The following is a 15,918-nucleotide window of genomic DNA, read 5'->3' as shown; positions in this document are numbered from 1 at the left end:
TTACGGTTGTTTACCAGACCCCATGCTGTGTCTTTGTTGAGCATGGGGAGTAGATTCCATGTAGATGTCCACAAATCTTCAGTAAATTGTTTTCTCGGTAAATGTCCACAAATGTCCACAAATCTTCCGTAAATTGTTTTCTCGGTAAATGTCCACAGATGTCCGTTAACATCCCGTAATCAGGGAATTAACCGGGAAAAAAACATTTGGCATTAATGCCCGTTTTTGCCTACTTTCACCCTGTGGAAGGCATGGGGAGAGAGTATGTTTTCCGTTCGTCCGTCCGTCCGTCCGTGTGTCCGTCCGTCCGTCCATCCGTCCGTGAACAGCTATAATCTCCGGCACCGTTAACTCGGTCGATGCAAAATTTTGCACACACACTCCCAGGATGCCACCGATGAACCCTTGCCCCAAGATTTCCAGAACGGCCTGTTATAGCGCCACCAGGAGGCCGACTTTTGAAAAACACATTTGTTTATATTACTCCTCCAGATTCTGTCCAAAAATCCTGCAAATCGTTACACACTATCTCCATAGTCATGTGTTCAAGACGGATCTGTCCCATATTTCATATTCCATCCTAATTGGCTAACATTGGCTTTCAAAGTTTGCAGGATTGGCCCTTTTGAAACAAAAAGCCTCAAATCATGAACGCAGCGTGCAATTTACGTGACATTTACGTGAAATATTTCACAGACTTTCCTACTAGGCTGAGGAATATATCCCACCCTTTTCAGATTGGCCTGTTATAGCGCCACCAACAGGTGGATTTTTGCAAAACACATTTTTGGAACAAAATGCCTCAAATCATGCCAAAAAGTGCCATCAATGGTTCTAAGAACAAATGGTACCCTTTTCACATTGGCCTATTATAGCGCCACCAGGAGGCCACAACCTGACCTGGCCTGGTGCAGACCTGTGCCCCGGAGGGGCACTTTTTCTAGTTTAATTTTGTTTTGACTCCTGGGTTAGCTATAGTTTAGTCGTGGGCTTTTGAGAAGGCTTTGTTTTAAGTTAGATTGAACATGGTCAGAAAGATTGGCCAATGCTATTTTGCTAGTCTTTGAAGATCATTGAAAAAGCCAAAAACAAAGGAAAGGTTTAAGTTGTAGTTCCTTTTTTGTTTTAAATGTTTTATATACACACTGATGAAGGCTGCAGGATAATAGCCGTCTGTCCTGATATGTATATACACAAGTTCACCGTGCTGTATATGGGCTATGGATTGAGTTGTAGCGCTGCTGCTGGCTGAGAAAACGAAACACCCTGGAGTTTGACTTTATGGCAATTTGGCTTTACTTTCTACTCAACTATGCTTAACCCATTTAGGCCCGACGTCGAAATAAAAGAATATATTCAAAGATTTGTGCCGCATTTTCACGATTTTTCAAAAATAGCAGACCTACAAGCTCGTAGCGCGCCACTCGGTGGCGCGCTATGAGCTTGTAGATCTGCTATTTTTCAATAGCTAAAGTATAACATAATGCTTAGTTAAAACACCAAAAGGGGTCCGCCCAGAATGGGTTAACCCATTTAGGCCTGACGTCGATATTTTAAAAATGTCTTCTAAATCCTGATTTTTTTTAATTTTTCTATATCAGTGGTACTCAATATTTCATGTCAAGGACCCCAAAAAGTATATGAAATTGGCCAACGACCCCCATCTGAAAATATGTTGTTCCATGGGGACGCCCCCAGAAGCAGAGATTTAAATCTTTTAAATGAGTTCTCGGTGTGTGCGACCCTTCTCCTATTCTATGATGTTTTAAACATGGTAACGCACCCTAAGTCAGAGCGCGGTGGTCACAAGAAAATTATATATACCACCGAGTGGCGCTACGTGCTTGTAGGTGTGCTATTTTTGAAAAAAACGTGAAAATATTTATTTCAGAAAACTGGAGGATTTAGAAGATTTTTTTTTAAATTTCCGAGGTCAGGCCTAAATGGGTTAATTATAGTATGATGATATATACACACACACCAACATGTTTTTGTTTTTTTTTTCAATTCTATTTTCCGTTATATTGTAAGTTTCCGTTAAATATAAGGACTCAGAACTAACTCTTCCTCTTTGTGTTTTTTCCAGCTCTGGCTCAACAGTCACCACATCTCAGCCATGGACGACTTCGCACTTCTCCTTCTTCCTGCACTGAAGTCCTTGGCGACCCTTTGAAAAAGAAGATCTTCCAGCGATCATGCCTGGCATCTCTAGGACCTTATAGCGCTCCCACAACCCTCGTAACACCCCCCCCCCCCCCCCCCCCCCCCCCAATTTGATCCCTCCCTCCCAACTGTAAAAAAAAATAAATAAAAAAAGAGGGAGTTGGGGATTATATATAAAAAAAAAAAATGGAACCCCATGAATTTGCCGCTGCCCCGGTGGGGCAGAAATGCCCAAACAAGGAGCCGGTGAGGGAGAATAAGGTTCCCCTCCTGCAGAGGAAGTGGGTGTCGGAGCCCTCCGCCGCCTCCAAACGAAGCACTTTCGCCGACCCGGCAAAGCGCCACTCGCACCGTGAGAGCGCTCAATGCGGAGGAGGAGGAGGAGGAGGAGGCAGCGGCGCCACCGGGAACTCCTCCGGGAAGCTGTCGTTGGGATCTTCCTCCTCCTCCTCCGCCTTAGGGGGGGGAGGAGGAGGCCCCTGCACCCTTCCATCTCAGGACGGGGGGCCCTTTATTGCGCAGGGGTTCCCCCCGCCACCCCGGGGCTACGCCTACCAGCTGGGCCAGCCGCCGTACCCCCAGCACCCGCAGGCGGAGCGCTTCCTGTCGGGAGCCAAACCCGAACCCCACGCCTGGCCCTTTGCCGGGCAGTTGCCCTCGGACGACCTTTACCCCTCCGCGGCGGGCGGCGGGGGGCACTCTGCGGCGGGCGGCGGCGGGGGGCACGCCGGACACCCCCACCCCGGCGGCGGCGGCGGACGCTTCCCCCGACAGAAGTCCCCCAGCTTGCCGAGTTCTTTCGGCGGCCAGTACGCCCACCAGTCGGCGGTGGTCCCCCCCTCCCCGGAGGACGCGGAGGCGGGCTACGGCATGAGCAAGAAGGAGCAGAACAAGCCCAAGAAGCCCGGCAAGTACATCTGCCACTACTGCGGCCGGGCCTGCGCCAAGCCCAGCGTCCTGAAGAAGCACATCCGCTCGCACACGGGCGAGCGGCCGTACCCCTGCGTGCCATGCGGCTTCTCCTTCAAGACCAAGAGCAACCTGTACAAGCACCGCAAGTCCCACGCGCACGCCATCAAGGCGGGCCTCGTGCCCTTCTCGGAGCTGCCCCTCGCGCGGGCCGGCGGAGACGCGGACCGGGCGTCGTCGGTGGGAGAGGCGGACGCGCACTCGGACGGCGAGCAGAGCACGGACACGGACGAGGAAGGCCTGGCGGAGGGCGGCGCCACCCTGCTGACGACGACGGACAACAAGGCCAGCCCCATCCCGCACATCTCCTTTGAAGCTGACAAGAGCACAGGTATGGAAGCGTGTGGCAAATACACAAGTTCGCCGTGCTGTATATGGGTTATGGATTGAGTTGTAGTGCTGCTGCTGGCTGAGAAAACGTAACACCCTGGAGTTTGACTTTATGGCAATTTGGCTTTACTTTCTACTCAACTATGCTTAACCCATTTAGGCCCGACGTCGAAATAAAAGAATATATTCAAAGATTTGTGCCGCATTTTCACGATTTTTCAAAAATAGCAGATCTACAAGCTCGTAGCGCGCCACTATGAGCTTGTAGATCTGCTATTTTTCAATAGCTAAAGTATAACATAATGCTTAGTTAAAACACCAAAAGGGGTCCGCCCAGAATGGGTTAACCCATTTAGGTCTGACGTCGATATTTTAAAAATGTCTTCTAAATCCTGACAGTTTTCTATATCAGTGGTACTCAATATTTCATGTCAAGGACCCCAAAAAGTATATGAAATTGGCCAACGACCCCCATCTGAAAATATGTTGTTCCAGGGACACCCCCAGAAGCAGAGATTTGAGTTAAAAACGTTCGCTCTGAGAGAATATATATTCAAAGATTTGCACCACATTTTCACGACTTTTCAAAAATAGCAGACCTAGATCTGCTATTTTTCAATAGCTAAAGTATAATGTAACGCTTAAAACACCAAAAGGGGTTCCCGCCCAAAATGGGTTAACTCATTCTGGACGGGAACCCCTTTTGGTGTTTTAAGCATTATGTCATACTTTAGCTGTTGAAAAAAAGCAGATCTACAAGCTCGTAGCTTGTAGATCTATTTTTTGAAAAATCATGAAAATGTGGCGCAAATCTTTGAATATATTATTCTTTCAGAGCGAATGTTTTTAACTCAAATCTCTGCTTCCGGGGGCGTCCCTGGAACAACATATTTCCAGATTGGGGTCGGGGGCCAATTTTCTTTTTTTGGGGTCCTTGACATGAAAAACATGAGATTACAATAATATCAACACCGTGTCCCCTATAGGTACCCTCACAAAAAAACAGGCAGTAAACCTGGTCTCTAAACTGCCTCCCCCTGGCCAGCCAGGGAAACCGGATGGAGGGGAAAGGATCTGGTTGGAATAACGTGTTCCTTCTAAAAAAACAAAAACGTTTGTTTTCCGTCACAATCCCTTTTAACCATCTTTAAGGCGGAGACGCGGAGCCGGCGTACGCGGACCCTGCCGAGGAGCTGACGATGACGACGCAGGGCTCCATGAAAGTGCCTCTCCTCATCGTCCCCGAGCCGGGAGGAGGAGGAGGAGGAGGAGGAGGGCGGGTTCCCTCGCCTGGAGGGATGGAGTGCCCCCCGTTCGCCGACATGAAGGGCCCTCACCACCACCACCCCCACCACCACCCCCACCACCACCACCACCACATGCCGGCGGGCTCGCAGGCCGGCAGCCGAGTGCAGGCCCCGGACGACTCGCCCACCATCAAGCAGCGGCTGGCCCTCAGGTAAACTACAACCGCAGTGGTGGAGAAAGTGCTTCCATTGTTGTACTTAATCCATGTTTATAGTTATTGAAAAATAGTAGATCTACAAGCTCATAGCGCGGCACCGAGTTCCGCGCTACGAGCTTGTAGGTCTGCTATTTTTTTTTTAATCTTGAAAATGTGGCGCAGATCTTTGAATATATTCTTTGAGAGCGAACGTTTTTAATTCAAATCTTTGCTTCTGGGGGGGGGTCCCTGAAAAAGGTTTAAGCACCACTGACAGAAACATATGTTTTTCAGAAAACTGTCAGGAGTTAGAAGACTTTTTTTTTTATTTCGATGTCAGGTCAAAATAATGGGTTAAAGCTGCTATAAGCAATAGAGTGTCGCAGTCCCGCCCCATTGAGAGACCCAGGAAAATAATTAATTCATTTTCCTCATAGACGTTTTCAAAAAAGTGTAATTATTTAAAGAAGTTTACGCCGCGGACAAAGCCAACTCTTGTCGTGACAAATCATGACAATAAACACAGTGTTTTAGGCCGAACAAATAATTAGAAAGAAGAAAAAAACAAAAACGGCAGGTTACAACACTTTTTTTTGTTGTTTTTATTTATTTTATTTTATTCAAAATTTGTGTTTGTTGTCATGATTTGTCACGAGTCGAGTTGGCTTCGTACAACACTTAAAAGGTCTTTAACCCATTTTGACCTGAGATCAGATTCTAAAAATGTCTTCTACATCCTGACAGTTTTCTGAAAAAGCTATGTTTCTATGTCGTTCTTCGATTTTTCAAAAATAGCAGACCTGTAGATCTGCTATTTTTCAATAGCTAAAGCATAACATAATGCCAAAAGGGGTTCCCGCCCAAAATGGGTTAAATAAAGACTTTTTTGAAATGTCTATGGGGAAAATGCATTGGGATTCATTTCCTGGGCCTGGCGTCGTCATGAAAGGGGGCGGGACTGCGACGCTCTATAATATGTCAAGATTTTAATGACCTTTTTTTTAAATATATATATTCAGACAGCCAGCAATAGGTAGAACGCTCCCCCCAAAAAATGTAGTCTCTGTGACACATCTAGGGGGCCGCAATCTGCGTTCAAAGATTTTCCTAGAAGCTTTGTCATTGGTCGATTTGCCTGTCTGCTTCCTGATTGGTAAGTCATTGCGACAGGGTTGCAATTTCGACCGATGACAAAGCTTCTAGGAACACCTTGCAGATTGCTAGATGTGTCACAGAGACAACATTTTTCTACCCATTGCTGGCTATCTGAATACAAAAAAACAACAAAAAAACGTAATTAAAATGTTGACATTATTATTGCTTATAGCAGCTTTAAGTGAACGTGTCCATACCGCAGTGTAGAACTATTTTTCTTATTTTTTGGATAATACTCCCTACTATAAAGTGTGCTGACCATATAAGGAGTTGCTCCCTGTCCCCAGTGAGCCACTGGGGTCAAAAAACCCTAGTTTCGGTTTGGGCTTTGGGTGGCAAAGCCTTCATCCAATCAGGATGAGAGGGGCCTTCCTCCAATCATGATCGAGTGGGGCGGGCATTGGTGCACATGCTGTTGGATTGTTGTACTTCCCCCACTGTAGAGCGTGTGCATGTGCACATCTTGTTACCGGGTGGACCGGGTTTTTTTCCAAATCACCAAATCACTGAATGCTCCTTTAACCCATTTTGGGCGGGAACCCCTTTTGGTGTTAGCATTATGTTATGCTTTAGCTATTGAAAAATAGCAGATCTACAAGCTCATAGAGCGCCACTCGGTGGCGTGCTATGAGCTGTGAGCTACGAGCTGAGTCTGCTATTTTTGAAAAATCGAAGAACGACTGACATAGAAACATAGCTTTTTCAGAAAACTGTCAGGATGTACAGTTTTAGAATCTGAATCTGATCTCAGGTCAAAATGGGTTCATGCATGTTTTGTAATAATAATCAAAGTATAGTAACTAAAGTCTTCAAATAAAGTAAAAGTACATCAAAAAAATAGGAATTCCAAAAATTCCAAAAAGGTATAGCGCACCAAAAAGAAAGCGTTCCTTTTTGGTGTGTGCCAATAAAGAAATGGAAATGTGAGTATAGTTTGTCCGCCATTTATTACATTTTTGGATGTGCTACCTTTTTGGAATTTTTGTAATTCCTATTTTTTTATGTATACTGGATTTTGGGTTTGGCACTCCACTGAAAACCATTGCTGATGCGCAACCACTTTTTCTCATAAAGTGAAAGTACAATCTGCCGTAAGATCGGCTAGTTGAACTATTTTAACCCATTTTGGGCGGGAACCCCTTTTGGTGTTAGCATTATGTTATGCTTTAGCTATTGAAAAATAGCAGACCTACAAGCTCATAGCGCGCCACCGAGTGGCGCGCTACGAGCTTGTAGGTCTGCTATTTTTGAAAAATCTTAGAACCACTGACATAGAAACATAGCTTTTTCAGAAAACTGTCAGGATGTAGAAGACATTTTTAGAATCTGATCTCAGGTCAAAATGGGTTCAAATGTTTTCTTCAAGATAGTCAAATATATGGCCAAGAAGCTTATAGGGCTGAAGGGTAGGGGCGCGCCCAAAGATAGGGCCACAAGTGTTTGATCTAGTCGACTGAAATGTATTTTGGCGGGCCTTGATGCCGTCGTAATGGCTGATTTTACACTTGCTGAAAATAGCCGATCTACAAGTTCACAACACGTCGCAAGCGCGACACACTGTGTGCTTGTAGATCTGCTATTTTCAGCATGCAACCAAGTGTAAAATTACCCTCTGTGGCTGTTTTTCACATGTCTGCCTAACAGTGTTGTTTTTGTCGACTAAAACTAAGACGGAAAATGTCTGTCGACTACCTTCTTTCACTGACGAAAACTAAATGGAAACTAAATGAAAACTAAGCCACGGTGACTAAAACGAAGACGAAATTATTGACAATTTCGTCAACAGATAAAAACTAGACTAAAATGCTAGGAAGGGACTAGTGGACAAAGAGATCCAGTATAAGTCATTTTACACTTGGTTGCATGCTGAAAATAGCAGATCTACAAGCACACAGCGTGTCGCGCTTGCGACGTGTTGTGAGCTTGTAGATCGGCTATTTTCAGCAAGTGTAAAATCAGCCATTACGACGGCATCAAGGCCCGCCAAAATACATTTCAGTCGACTAGATCAACTGTAGATTTAGTCGACTAAAATCTTATGACATTTAGTCGACTAAAACTAGACTAACACTAAAATGTTCCAGGTGACTAAAACTAAATGAAAACTATTCAAGAGACTATGACTAAAACTAAAATGTGCTACCAAAAGCAACACTGCTGCCTGATAAAGCATTCCATCCAAATTCTTTTCGCTCCTATGCCACCAAAATGTTGAACGCCCTACCAACAGTCATTAAGACATGCGAATCCCTTGACTCCTTCAAAACCGCTCTCAAAGGGCACCTACGGATGGCTGCAATTCGAAACTGGCCCCCGTAAAATCTGAACATGGTGGACCCTGTTGTAAACAAGTGTAATGCTTAATTGGGTCGTCCACTCACAGTTAACAGCCTTTGTATTGAGTTTGTGCTTGAAATGTACTGTAATTCTGCAAAGTGTTAATAAAATTTTCAATCAATCAAAATCAATCCATTCAATCACTCGCTCGAACCTCATCCAGGCTGACGGAGAGGAAGAGCCAGGACTCCGTCGACCACGCTTCCACCGAGTCGCAGTCCCTGAACCTCCTCAGCCCGCACAGCAAAGGCAGCACCGACTCGGGCTACTTCTCCCGCTCCGAGAGCGCCGAGCAGCAGGTCAGTCCGCCCAACACCAACGCCAAGTCCTACGAGGAGATCATGTTCGGCCGGACGTGGTACTACCGGCCCAACACCCGCTCGCCGCGGCAGTCCATCACCGTGGGAATGGCCGGTGGTGGGGGGCCGGTGATGATGGTGGACCCCGGCGCCGGCCTAAAGCTGTCCGGCCCGCCCGCCACGCTGGACATGGGCAAGATAGCCGAGGGCCGCGTCTTTTTCCGAGGGGGGGGGGACGGCGGCGGCAACGGGGACGCGAAGCAGTATCCCACGGGGCCCTGCCAGAGCAGCACGGGACTCCTCCTGGAGCCCCCCGCCTCCTCCTCCGCCGACTCCCCCCTCGTCAGGAGCAACTCCATGCCAACGGCCTCGCCCGCCACCAGCCTGGCAGTGCCGCCGCCCTCCGGGATCCGCGTGAGCCACTCCTTCGACGAGATGATGACGTCGGACGACGTCTTCTACCCCGGCGGCGCGGCAGGGGGGCTCCGGAGGCTCCGCCGGCAGGCCGCCTTCGAGCACTCGGCCCACGAGACCCACCACGGCGAGGCCGGAGGAGGAGGAGAGGCGTACGGCCACGTGCCCAAGAGCGCCGTCTCCTCCACGTGCGGCGCCAAGATGGGCGGTGGCGGCGGCGAGCGGAGCCCGGGCGTCCCCGTGGAGCACGTGGCGTACGGCCCCTACGGCACCAAGGTGGGCACCACAACGACGTCGGAGATCTCCAACCGGAAGAGGAGGAAGGAGAAGAGCGTGGGCGACGAGGAGGACAGCCCGGGCCACTGCGACGACGACGACGACGACGACCGCGGCTCGGTGGAGATGGCGGCCGACTACGAGTGCAGGCCGGCTACGCAGCGCGGCGGCAGCCTGGACGGTGGCTGCGGCGCGCGGCGGGCCACGGCGGGCTCGCTGCACAGCGCCCACAGCCAGTCGGACAGCTTCGACACGTGCGCCAGCATGTGCTCCGAGGACTCGGACGGCGGTGGCGGCACCGGGGGGGGCCGGAAGGGCGGCGGCGGCGGCAACGTCATATCCGTCATCCAGCACACCAACTCGCTCAGCCGGCCCAGCTCCTTCGAGAAGTCCGAGTCCTTCGAGCTGCAGGGCCCCCCCATGGGTGGCTACCAGACGCCCGTGGAGCGGGCCCTGTCCAGTCAGTACTCGGAGCAGTCGGACACAGAGGTTTACGAGGACGCGCTGAGCCCGGCCGAGTCGACGGCGCTGATGAGGACGGAGAGCGCGGCAGAGCAGCAGAGCGACATGGAGCTGGCCTCCGTGGGGTCTCCCTGCTCCCCCCCGGGGGGCGGGCAGCAGCCCTCCTACCACATCGCCCACAAGCTGGTGCGGCAGCCCAACATCCAAGTCCCCGAGATCCGCGTGACCACGGAGGAGCCCGACATGAAGCCCGACAAGGACCCCCACGAGACAGCCATCATGTGCAAGGAACCGGAGAGCAAGGTATACGAATCGTTTTTGGATTTGTTCTACATTATGGTTAGTTTTTTTTTGTTAGTTTTGACATTTAGTTTTTTTTCCTAATAAGCCTATCTCACAGAATGTCCCCACCCCCTTAATACGCCCCCTTTCGGGGTTAGTGGTGATAGCGTGACGTCACTCCATAGACGCTACATGTTAACAGAGGTAATTTAAGAAGTCTACAACTTTTGTTTTCTCAAGGTAAGGTTTGTTCTATCTGTTCGAGCTGATTTACCATCTTGTTTGCTTCATAATAATATTGGTCTGTCACATTTTTACATTAGAAAATGTACTTAGATTCTCCAGAGAAAAAAACGTGTAAATGCTAATGTTAAATGACACCACTATTTACCGGAAGTGGGCGTGGAAAGCGGGCTGTGAGATAGGCCTATACAGTTTAGTGTTATAGTTAGTTAGTTTTCGGAGCGGGGTTTTCTAGTTTTTCATTAGTTTTTTTTTTGGTGACAACCCTTAGTTTTAATTTAGTTTTTTTTCCGTTGTTTCTTTTGTTAACTCTTTAACATCCTTGCCCGGAGAAGCAGCAACAGCAGCAACAGCAGCAGCACGTGGTGCTGGTGGAGGAGTTCCAGCTCCCGCAGCGGAGCGACACCCTTTCCCAGATGCCGTCGGAGAAGCTCCCGCCCAAGAAGAAGCGCCTGCGGCTGGCCGACATGGAGCACTCGTCGGGCGAGTCCAGCTTCGAGTCCACGTGCACCAGCCTCTCCCGCAGCCCCAGCCAGGAGAGCAACCTGTCGCACTCCTCCTCCTTCTCCATGTCCTTCGAGAGAGACGAGGCGCTCAAGTCGGTCTCGCCCACCAAGCAGGTACTACCCACTACAGACAGACCAGAGCCATAGAGTAAGACAGAGTTACGAAGCCTCCGTTCACTTCATGGGGCCAGTCCAATGGCGGCTCTCCTACATAGACTTCAATAGAGGGTATGCGCATGCTTAAAGTGAACGGCACATCGAGTGGCAAAGCAACATGCAAAGTGAGTTTAACATTGTTTAACGTTGTTTAATGCAATCAGATAGGACTTTTCTGTTTGGATGCATGCTTTTCAAGGCCAGAAAGTAGTTTTTTGCCACTCAGTAGGCATTCCTGCATAACTTCCGTTTTTTTTTTTTTTGTAAATATTTTTTTATCCCACGATTTTGTAACCCATTTTTCACCCCTGTGTCAATTATCTAATGTGATCCTGGGCTCTACACACCCTCCGCCAACCTAGTCCCCATATATGGGGGACATGGGGAGAGCAACGGACTTGAACTCATGCTTCCTTCATGCCTGAGTGTCCAAGTTGCTCCTTTACACCTGACAGGGGGGAGTTTCCCTGGTTGGACGTAGCGCGTGGAAGGAACACGTTATTCCAACCAGTTCCTTTCCCCTCCATCAGGAGCCCCGGCTGGCCAGGGGGAGGCGGTTTAGAGACCAGGATTACTGCATGTTTTTTGTGAGGGTACCTACCCTAGGGGACACGGGGAATAACTTCCGGGTTTGATGATGATGTCACGCGCATACCCTCTATTGAGAATGGGGACAACAAATCCTGGACCGGAAGTAGGCAGAAATGCATTGGATCCAGGCGGACAACAGCCCAGCTTTAATGATGTTAAATCCCTTTATTTTAGATTGTTTTGTAGTAATCGTACAACATAAACGTTACAGAGACTGTAGTTGTTACTGTACAATACTTTAAAACAGTTGGCATGTTGCACACATGCCTAAAATTGCTCTTCTTCGCGCCGCCCTCGTTGGAAACAATGTATTTCAAACTCCAGCTTGTCCCCCTTTCAGGCTGCATGAACATAGCCTGGCTAATAAGCCAGACCGAATCAGCCGTTGGCAAAAAAATAATTGCCTGCCGGCGGATTACGGTCTGGAGAGGCTCAATTGTACGCCCATTTCCTACACCAGAGAACTGGTGTGGCCAATCGCTGGCAATCGGGACACGGTATGCAATATGGGCGGGCTTTGGTACAGTGACGTTCAATGCTTGAGACCTTTGACTGACAGTAGCTCTGACCAATTGCGTCAAAGAGAAAATGTTTGAACCCGCCCCCCCGGGAAACAAGATCCATACACAGCATCTCCAGACTGGCTTATTAGCCAGGCTAGCATGAACAGCCCTCGAGCACTCGGTTTCTTCCCCCTCAATGTCCTAACTCTTCTATTAGATGGCTCTGAGACAGACCAATCCACGGAGGGGTGTCCCCCGGGGCGCAGCCGATACTGCGGTGTACCATAAACCCTAGACCACTACACGTATTTTTTTAAACGCAGGTATATTTTTTACCCAATGTGAAATATTCCATAAAAAACATATTTCTCATCAAAAAGTACAGCAATACGTGGCAACTTGAGCTACTCTTCTTTAATATTTCATCATGACTTTTCACAAAAAAAAACGAAGAATAGAAATAGCCCTATAATAGGGGGGCAAAATCGGTGAAAAACGTGCATATTATTTTTATCCCTAAATAAAGACAACAACAATATTGCTGACTATGTTTAAACGTCGTGTGAACCACAGGACGAATCGTGCGCCGCCAAACAGTCGGAGTTCCTGACGGTCCCCGGCAGCGGTCATTCGGGCCACCACCAGCAGAGGGAGATGAGGCGCTCGTCGTCGGAGCAGGCGCCCTGCGTGCTGCCCAGCGAGCCGCCCGAGGTGCGCAGCAAGTCCTTCGACTACGGCAGCCTGTCTCCCAACTCCAGGCAGGGCGAGCTGTACTGCAGCGCGTCCGCCATGAAGGAACGCCGGAGGGGCTACCTCGTCAGACAGGTGGGGGGCAACGTGGATTTATAGGACACTTTTCTTTTTCTTTTTTTTTAATTTTACCCCAAAAAAACATTATTCCTAATTTCCTACTTATTTGTATTTGTTATTTTTGCAGTTAAGCACCACCTAACCCAGGGGTTCTCAACCCGTGGGTCCCCAAATTATTATTATTATTTTTTTTTTAATGGCTGGAAAATGGAAATTAAGAGTTTACATAGTACGTGGTGCTACAAGCTCATAGCGCGACACCGAGTGCCGCGCTTCGAGCTTGTAGATCTGCTAATTCTTTTTTAAACCTTGAAAATGAGTGCCAATCTTTGAATATTATATTATTTTACAGCGAACGGTTTTCAAACAAACAGGAAGGTAGGAGCGCACACCAATAGTGGGGAGGTGCTGACCGCAGGAGATAACTATGACTGAAAAAGGAGAGAGGCCGCACAGCTCGTAGTCACGATGCCATCAAAATTTTTATTTTTCCAACGTTTCGGCAACAAGTTGCCTTCTACAGCGAACGTTTTTAACACGAATGTTTGCGATCTGGGAGTGCGAGGTCCCTGAAACAACATATTTTGAGATGGGGATCCGTGGCCAAATACAGATAATTCCTTGACATGAACACAGTTTGAGAACCACTGACATAGAAACATAGGTTTTTCAGAAAACTGTCAGGATTTAGAAGCCTTTTTTTTGTATCGGCCTCGGGAGGGATATTTGACTTTATAAAAAAATCTAAAAAACTTTTGAAATGATTGGCAGGCATCACTGAGTGTCTACCCAGAGACAGTGGTCCAGGAGGCGGGAGGCGCTGAGCTGTCCATCAAACAGGAGAGCTGTGAGCACGGCCTGTGGCCAACGGGACCCGGGTACGCTGCGGGCACCGACCTGAGCAACAGAACCAAGAGACTGATCGGTTCTGGAGGTGAGCTTTATTTTAAAGTGTTTTATTTGTTATTATTATTAAAAAAAAAAAAATCGAGAGAGTTTGGCAGTCGAGGTTATATTTGATAGAACACTTAATGCCATATCACAATAGTACCATATTATCCAAAAAGGAATCACAGACAATATGCAGTCATAATGTCATGACATGGATTTAATATTGATACTAGGGATGTCCCCGATCAGTTATTTTTTGCTCCCGATTTCCGATTACGTGATTGGATCGGGCCAACCCTAATTTATATGTATATATATATATATATATATATATATATATATATATATATATATATATAATTATTAATACAGCATGTTTATCACAATTATGCAATGATTGTATGATTATTTGTGACTAAATTTGACTGAGGGACTGCCATTGGATTTTTTTGAATTTTTGTTTTTTCATGTCATATGAAAGCAGGGAACCATAGCTTCAAATTGACATATTGTTTGTTCAGTTTGACCCACCAGTTTTGGAGATATGGCTTATAGAGTAATGTCTTGCAGAGAAACAGCGAGTTGAGAAAACAGGCTTGAAAGGTTCGCTTCTGTGGACTCTAACGTTACACCTAGCTACATGTTTAAGCATTTATTGCATATTTACATGTCGATTTCAGCTCAGACACTTATTTCAGACATGCTCTAGTATGTGAAGAGTCTGCCTGTGCTATAAACTCATTTAAAAAAACGTTTTTCTCCTCTGGTGAAAAGCTGGAATTTGTGCGATGGCAGTCTCTCAGTCAAATCTGGTCACATTTAATCGGAACCCTTGTGTCGTTAGGTTAGACAGAAATCCATGGAATAATCAATGAGGGTAAATAATCTCCACCGTCAAACATGTATTGTTTTCAGGTGTGAGCTGCCATCAACAACAACACCACCATCATCATCATCATCAGCACCAGCATCTGCTCCAGCACAGCATCAGTGAAGACAGCCTTCAGGACGAACCTCCGCTCTGTCCAAGGTCTTCATCAATGCATTGCTACATACAGTAACATACCAGTGGTGGAAAGTAACTAAGTACTTTTACTTAAGTACTGTACTTAAGTACAATTTTGAGGTATTTGTACTTTACTTGAGTATTTCCAATTTCCAGTACTTTTACTTCTACTCCACTACATCTCAGAGCCAAAATTCGTACTTTTCACTCCACTACAATAATTTGAAAACTTTTCGTTACTAGTTACTTCGGCGATTTTAATTTTGATTAGAAAACATATACATTAACCACTTCAACCCATACATTTCGGCCATTTGAAAACAGCCGATCTACAATCTCACAGATCTACAAGCTTGTGAGCTTGTAGATCTGCTATTTTCAATAGATTTTCTACACATTTTGAACTTGTGAAATGGGACATTCTGCAATATGAGTACGTTTACTTTTAGTACTTTAAGTACATTTTGATGCCGATACTTTTGTACTTTTACTCAAGTACATTTTCAATTCTGTACTTACGTAACGAATTAGTTCTAAATTGCAGTATTGGTACTTTTACTTAAGTAAAACAATTGAGTACTTTTTCCACCACTGATAATCTCCATAGTAGAAGAAAGCGCCTCATAAAACTGAAATTGTCATGTGCTGCTGAATATAAAAATCACACACGTGTGAAGCGAGGGGCGCAATCGAGGGCACGCACAAAGTTCCTAGACTTGCCTGCCACATGACGTCACATGCTCCAAAAGTGTCCATGCTCTAAAAGTGTGAAAAAACGTATTTTTCATTTCCCTACGTACGTTCTTTAACAATGGCATACCCGTTGTTCCAGCATCAGGTCCCAGCACCGCCTGCAGGCCCAGGGCTCGTCCTCTGAGGGGGAGTATCCAGCACACGAGTCCTACCAGCAACAAGCAGGCCCTGCACTCTGGAACCAGGCCGAGTCCAACCACAGGCCCAGACAGCACCTCTCCTTCCAGGTTAGTACACTAGTACACTAGTAGGTTAGTACACTCTGGAACCAGGCCGAGTCCAACCACAGGCCCAGGCAGCACCTCTCCTTCCAGGTTAGTACACTAGG

At 47.2% G+C, this 15,918-nt stretch overlaps 1 protein-coding gene across 1 annotated transcript in view; it reads left to right on the top strand.

Annotated features, from left to right (window-relative positions):
* Positions 1 to 2,349: 2,349 nt before the first annotated feature.
* The window catches only part of hivep2a (HIVEP zinc finger 2a), a gene marked incomplete at both ends in the record, with an annotated part of 59,774 nt that continues 46,205 nt past the window's right edge, over positions 2,350 to 15,918 (top strand). The window contains 8 exons of the mRNA XM_079525632.1: positions 2,350 to 3,463; positions 4,615 to 4,921; positions 8,562 to 10,152; positions 10,713 to 10,994; positions 12,704 to 12,955; positions 13,712 to 13,874; positions 14,747 to 14,861; positions 15,670 to 15,817. Of these exons, the coding sequence (XP_079381758.1) occupies positions 2,350 to 3,463; positions 4,615 to 4,921; positions 8,562 to 10,152; positions 10,713 to 10,994; positions 12,704 to 12,955; positions 13,712 to 13,874; positions 14,747 to 14,861; positions 15,670 to 15,817 (3,972 nt within the window). The remainder of the gene's footprint in view (positions 3,464 to 4,614; positions 4,922 to 8,561; positions 10,153 to 10,712; positions 10,995 to 12,703; positions 12,956 to 13,711; positions 13,875 to 14,746; positions 14,862 to 15,669; positions 15,818 to 15,918) is intronic.

Source organism: Electrona antarctica (assembly GCF_951216825.1).
Source record: "Electrona antarctica genome assembly, chromosome: 17".
Classification (NCBI taxonomy): Eukaryota; Metazoa; Chordata; class Actinopteri; order Myctophiformes; family Myctophidae; genus Electrona; species Electrona antarctica.
Note: the sequence above shows the minus strand (reverse complement) of the source record. Positions and strands in the feature narration are given on the sequence as shown.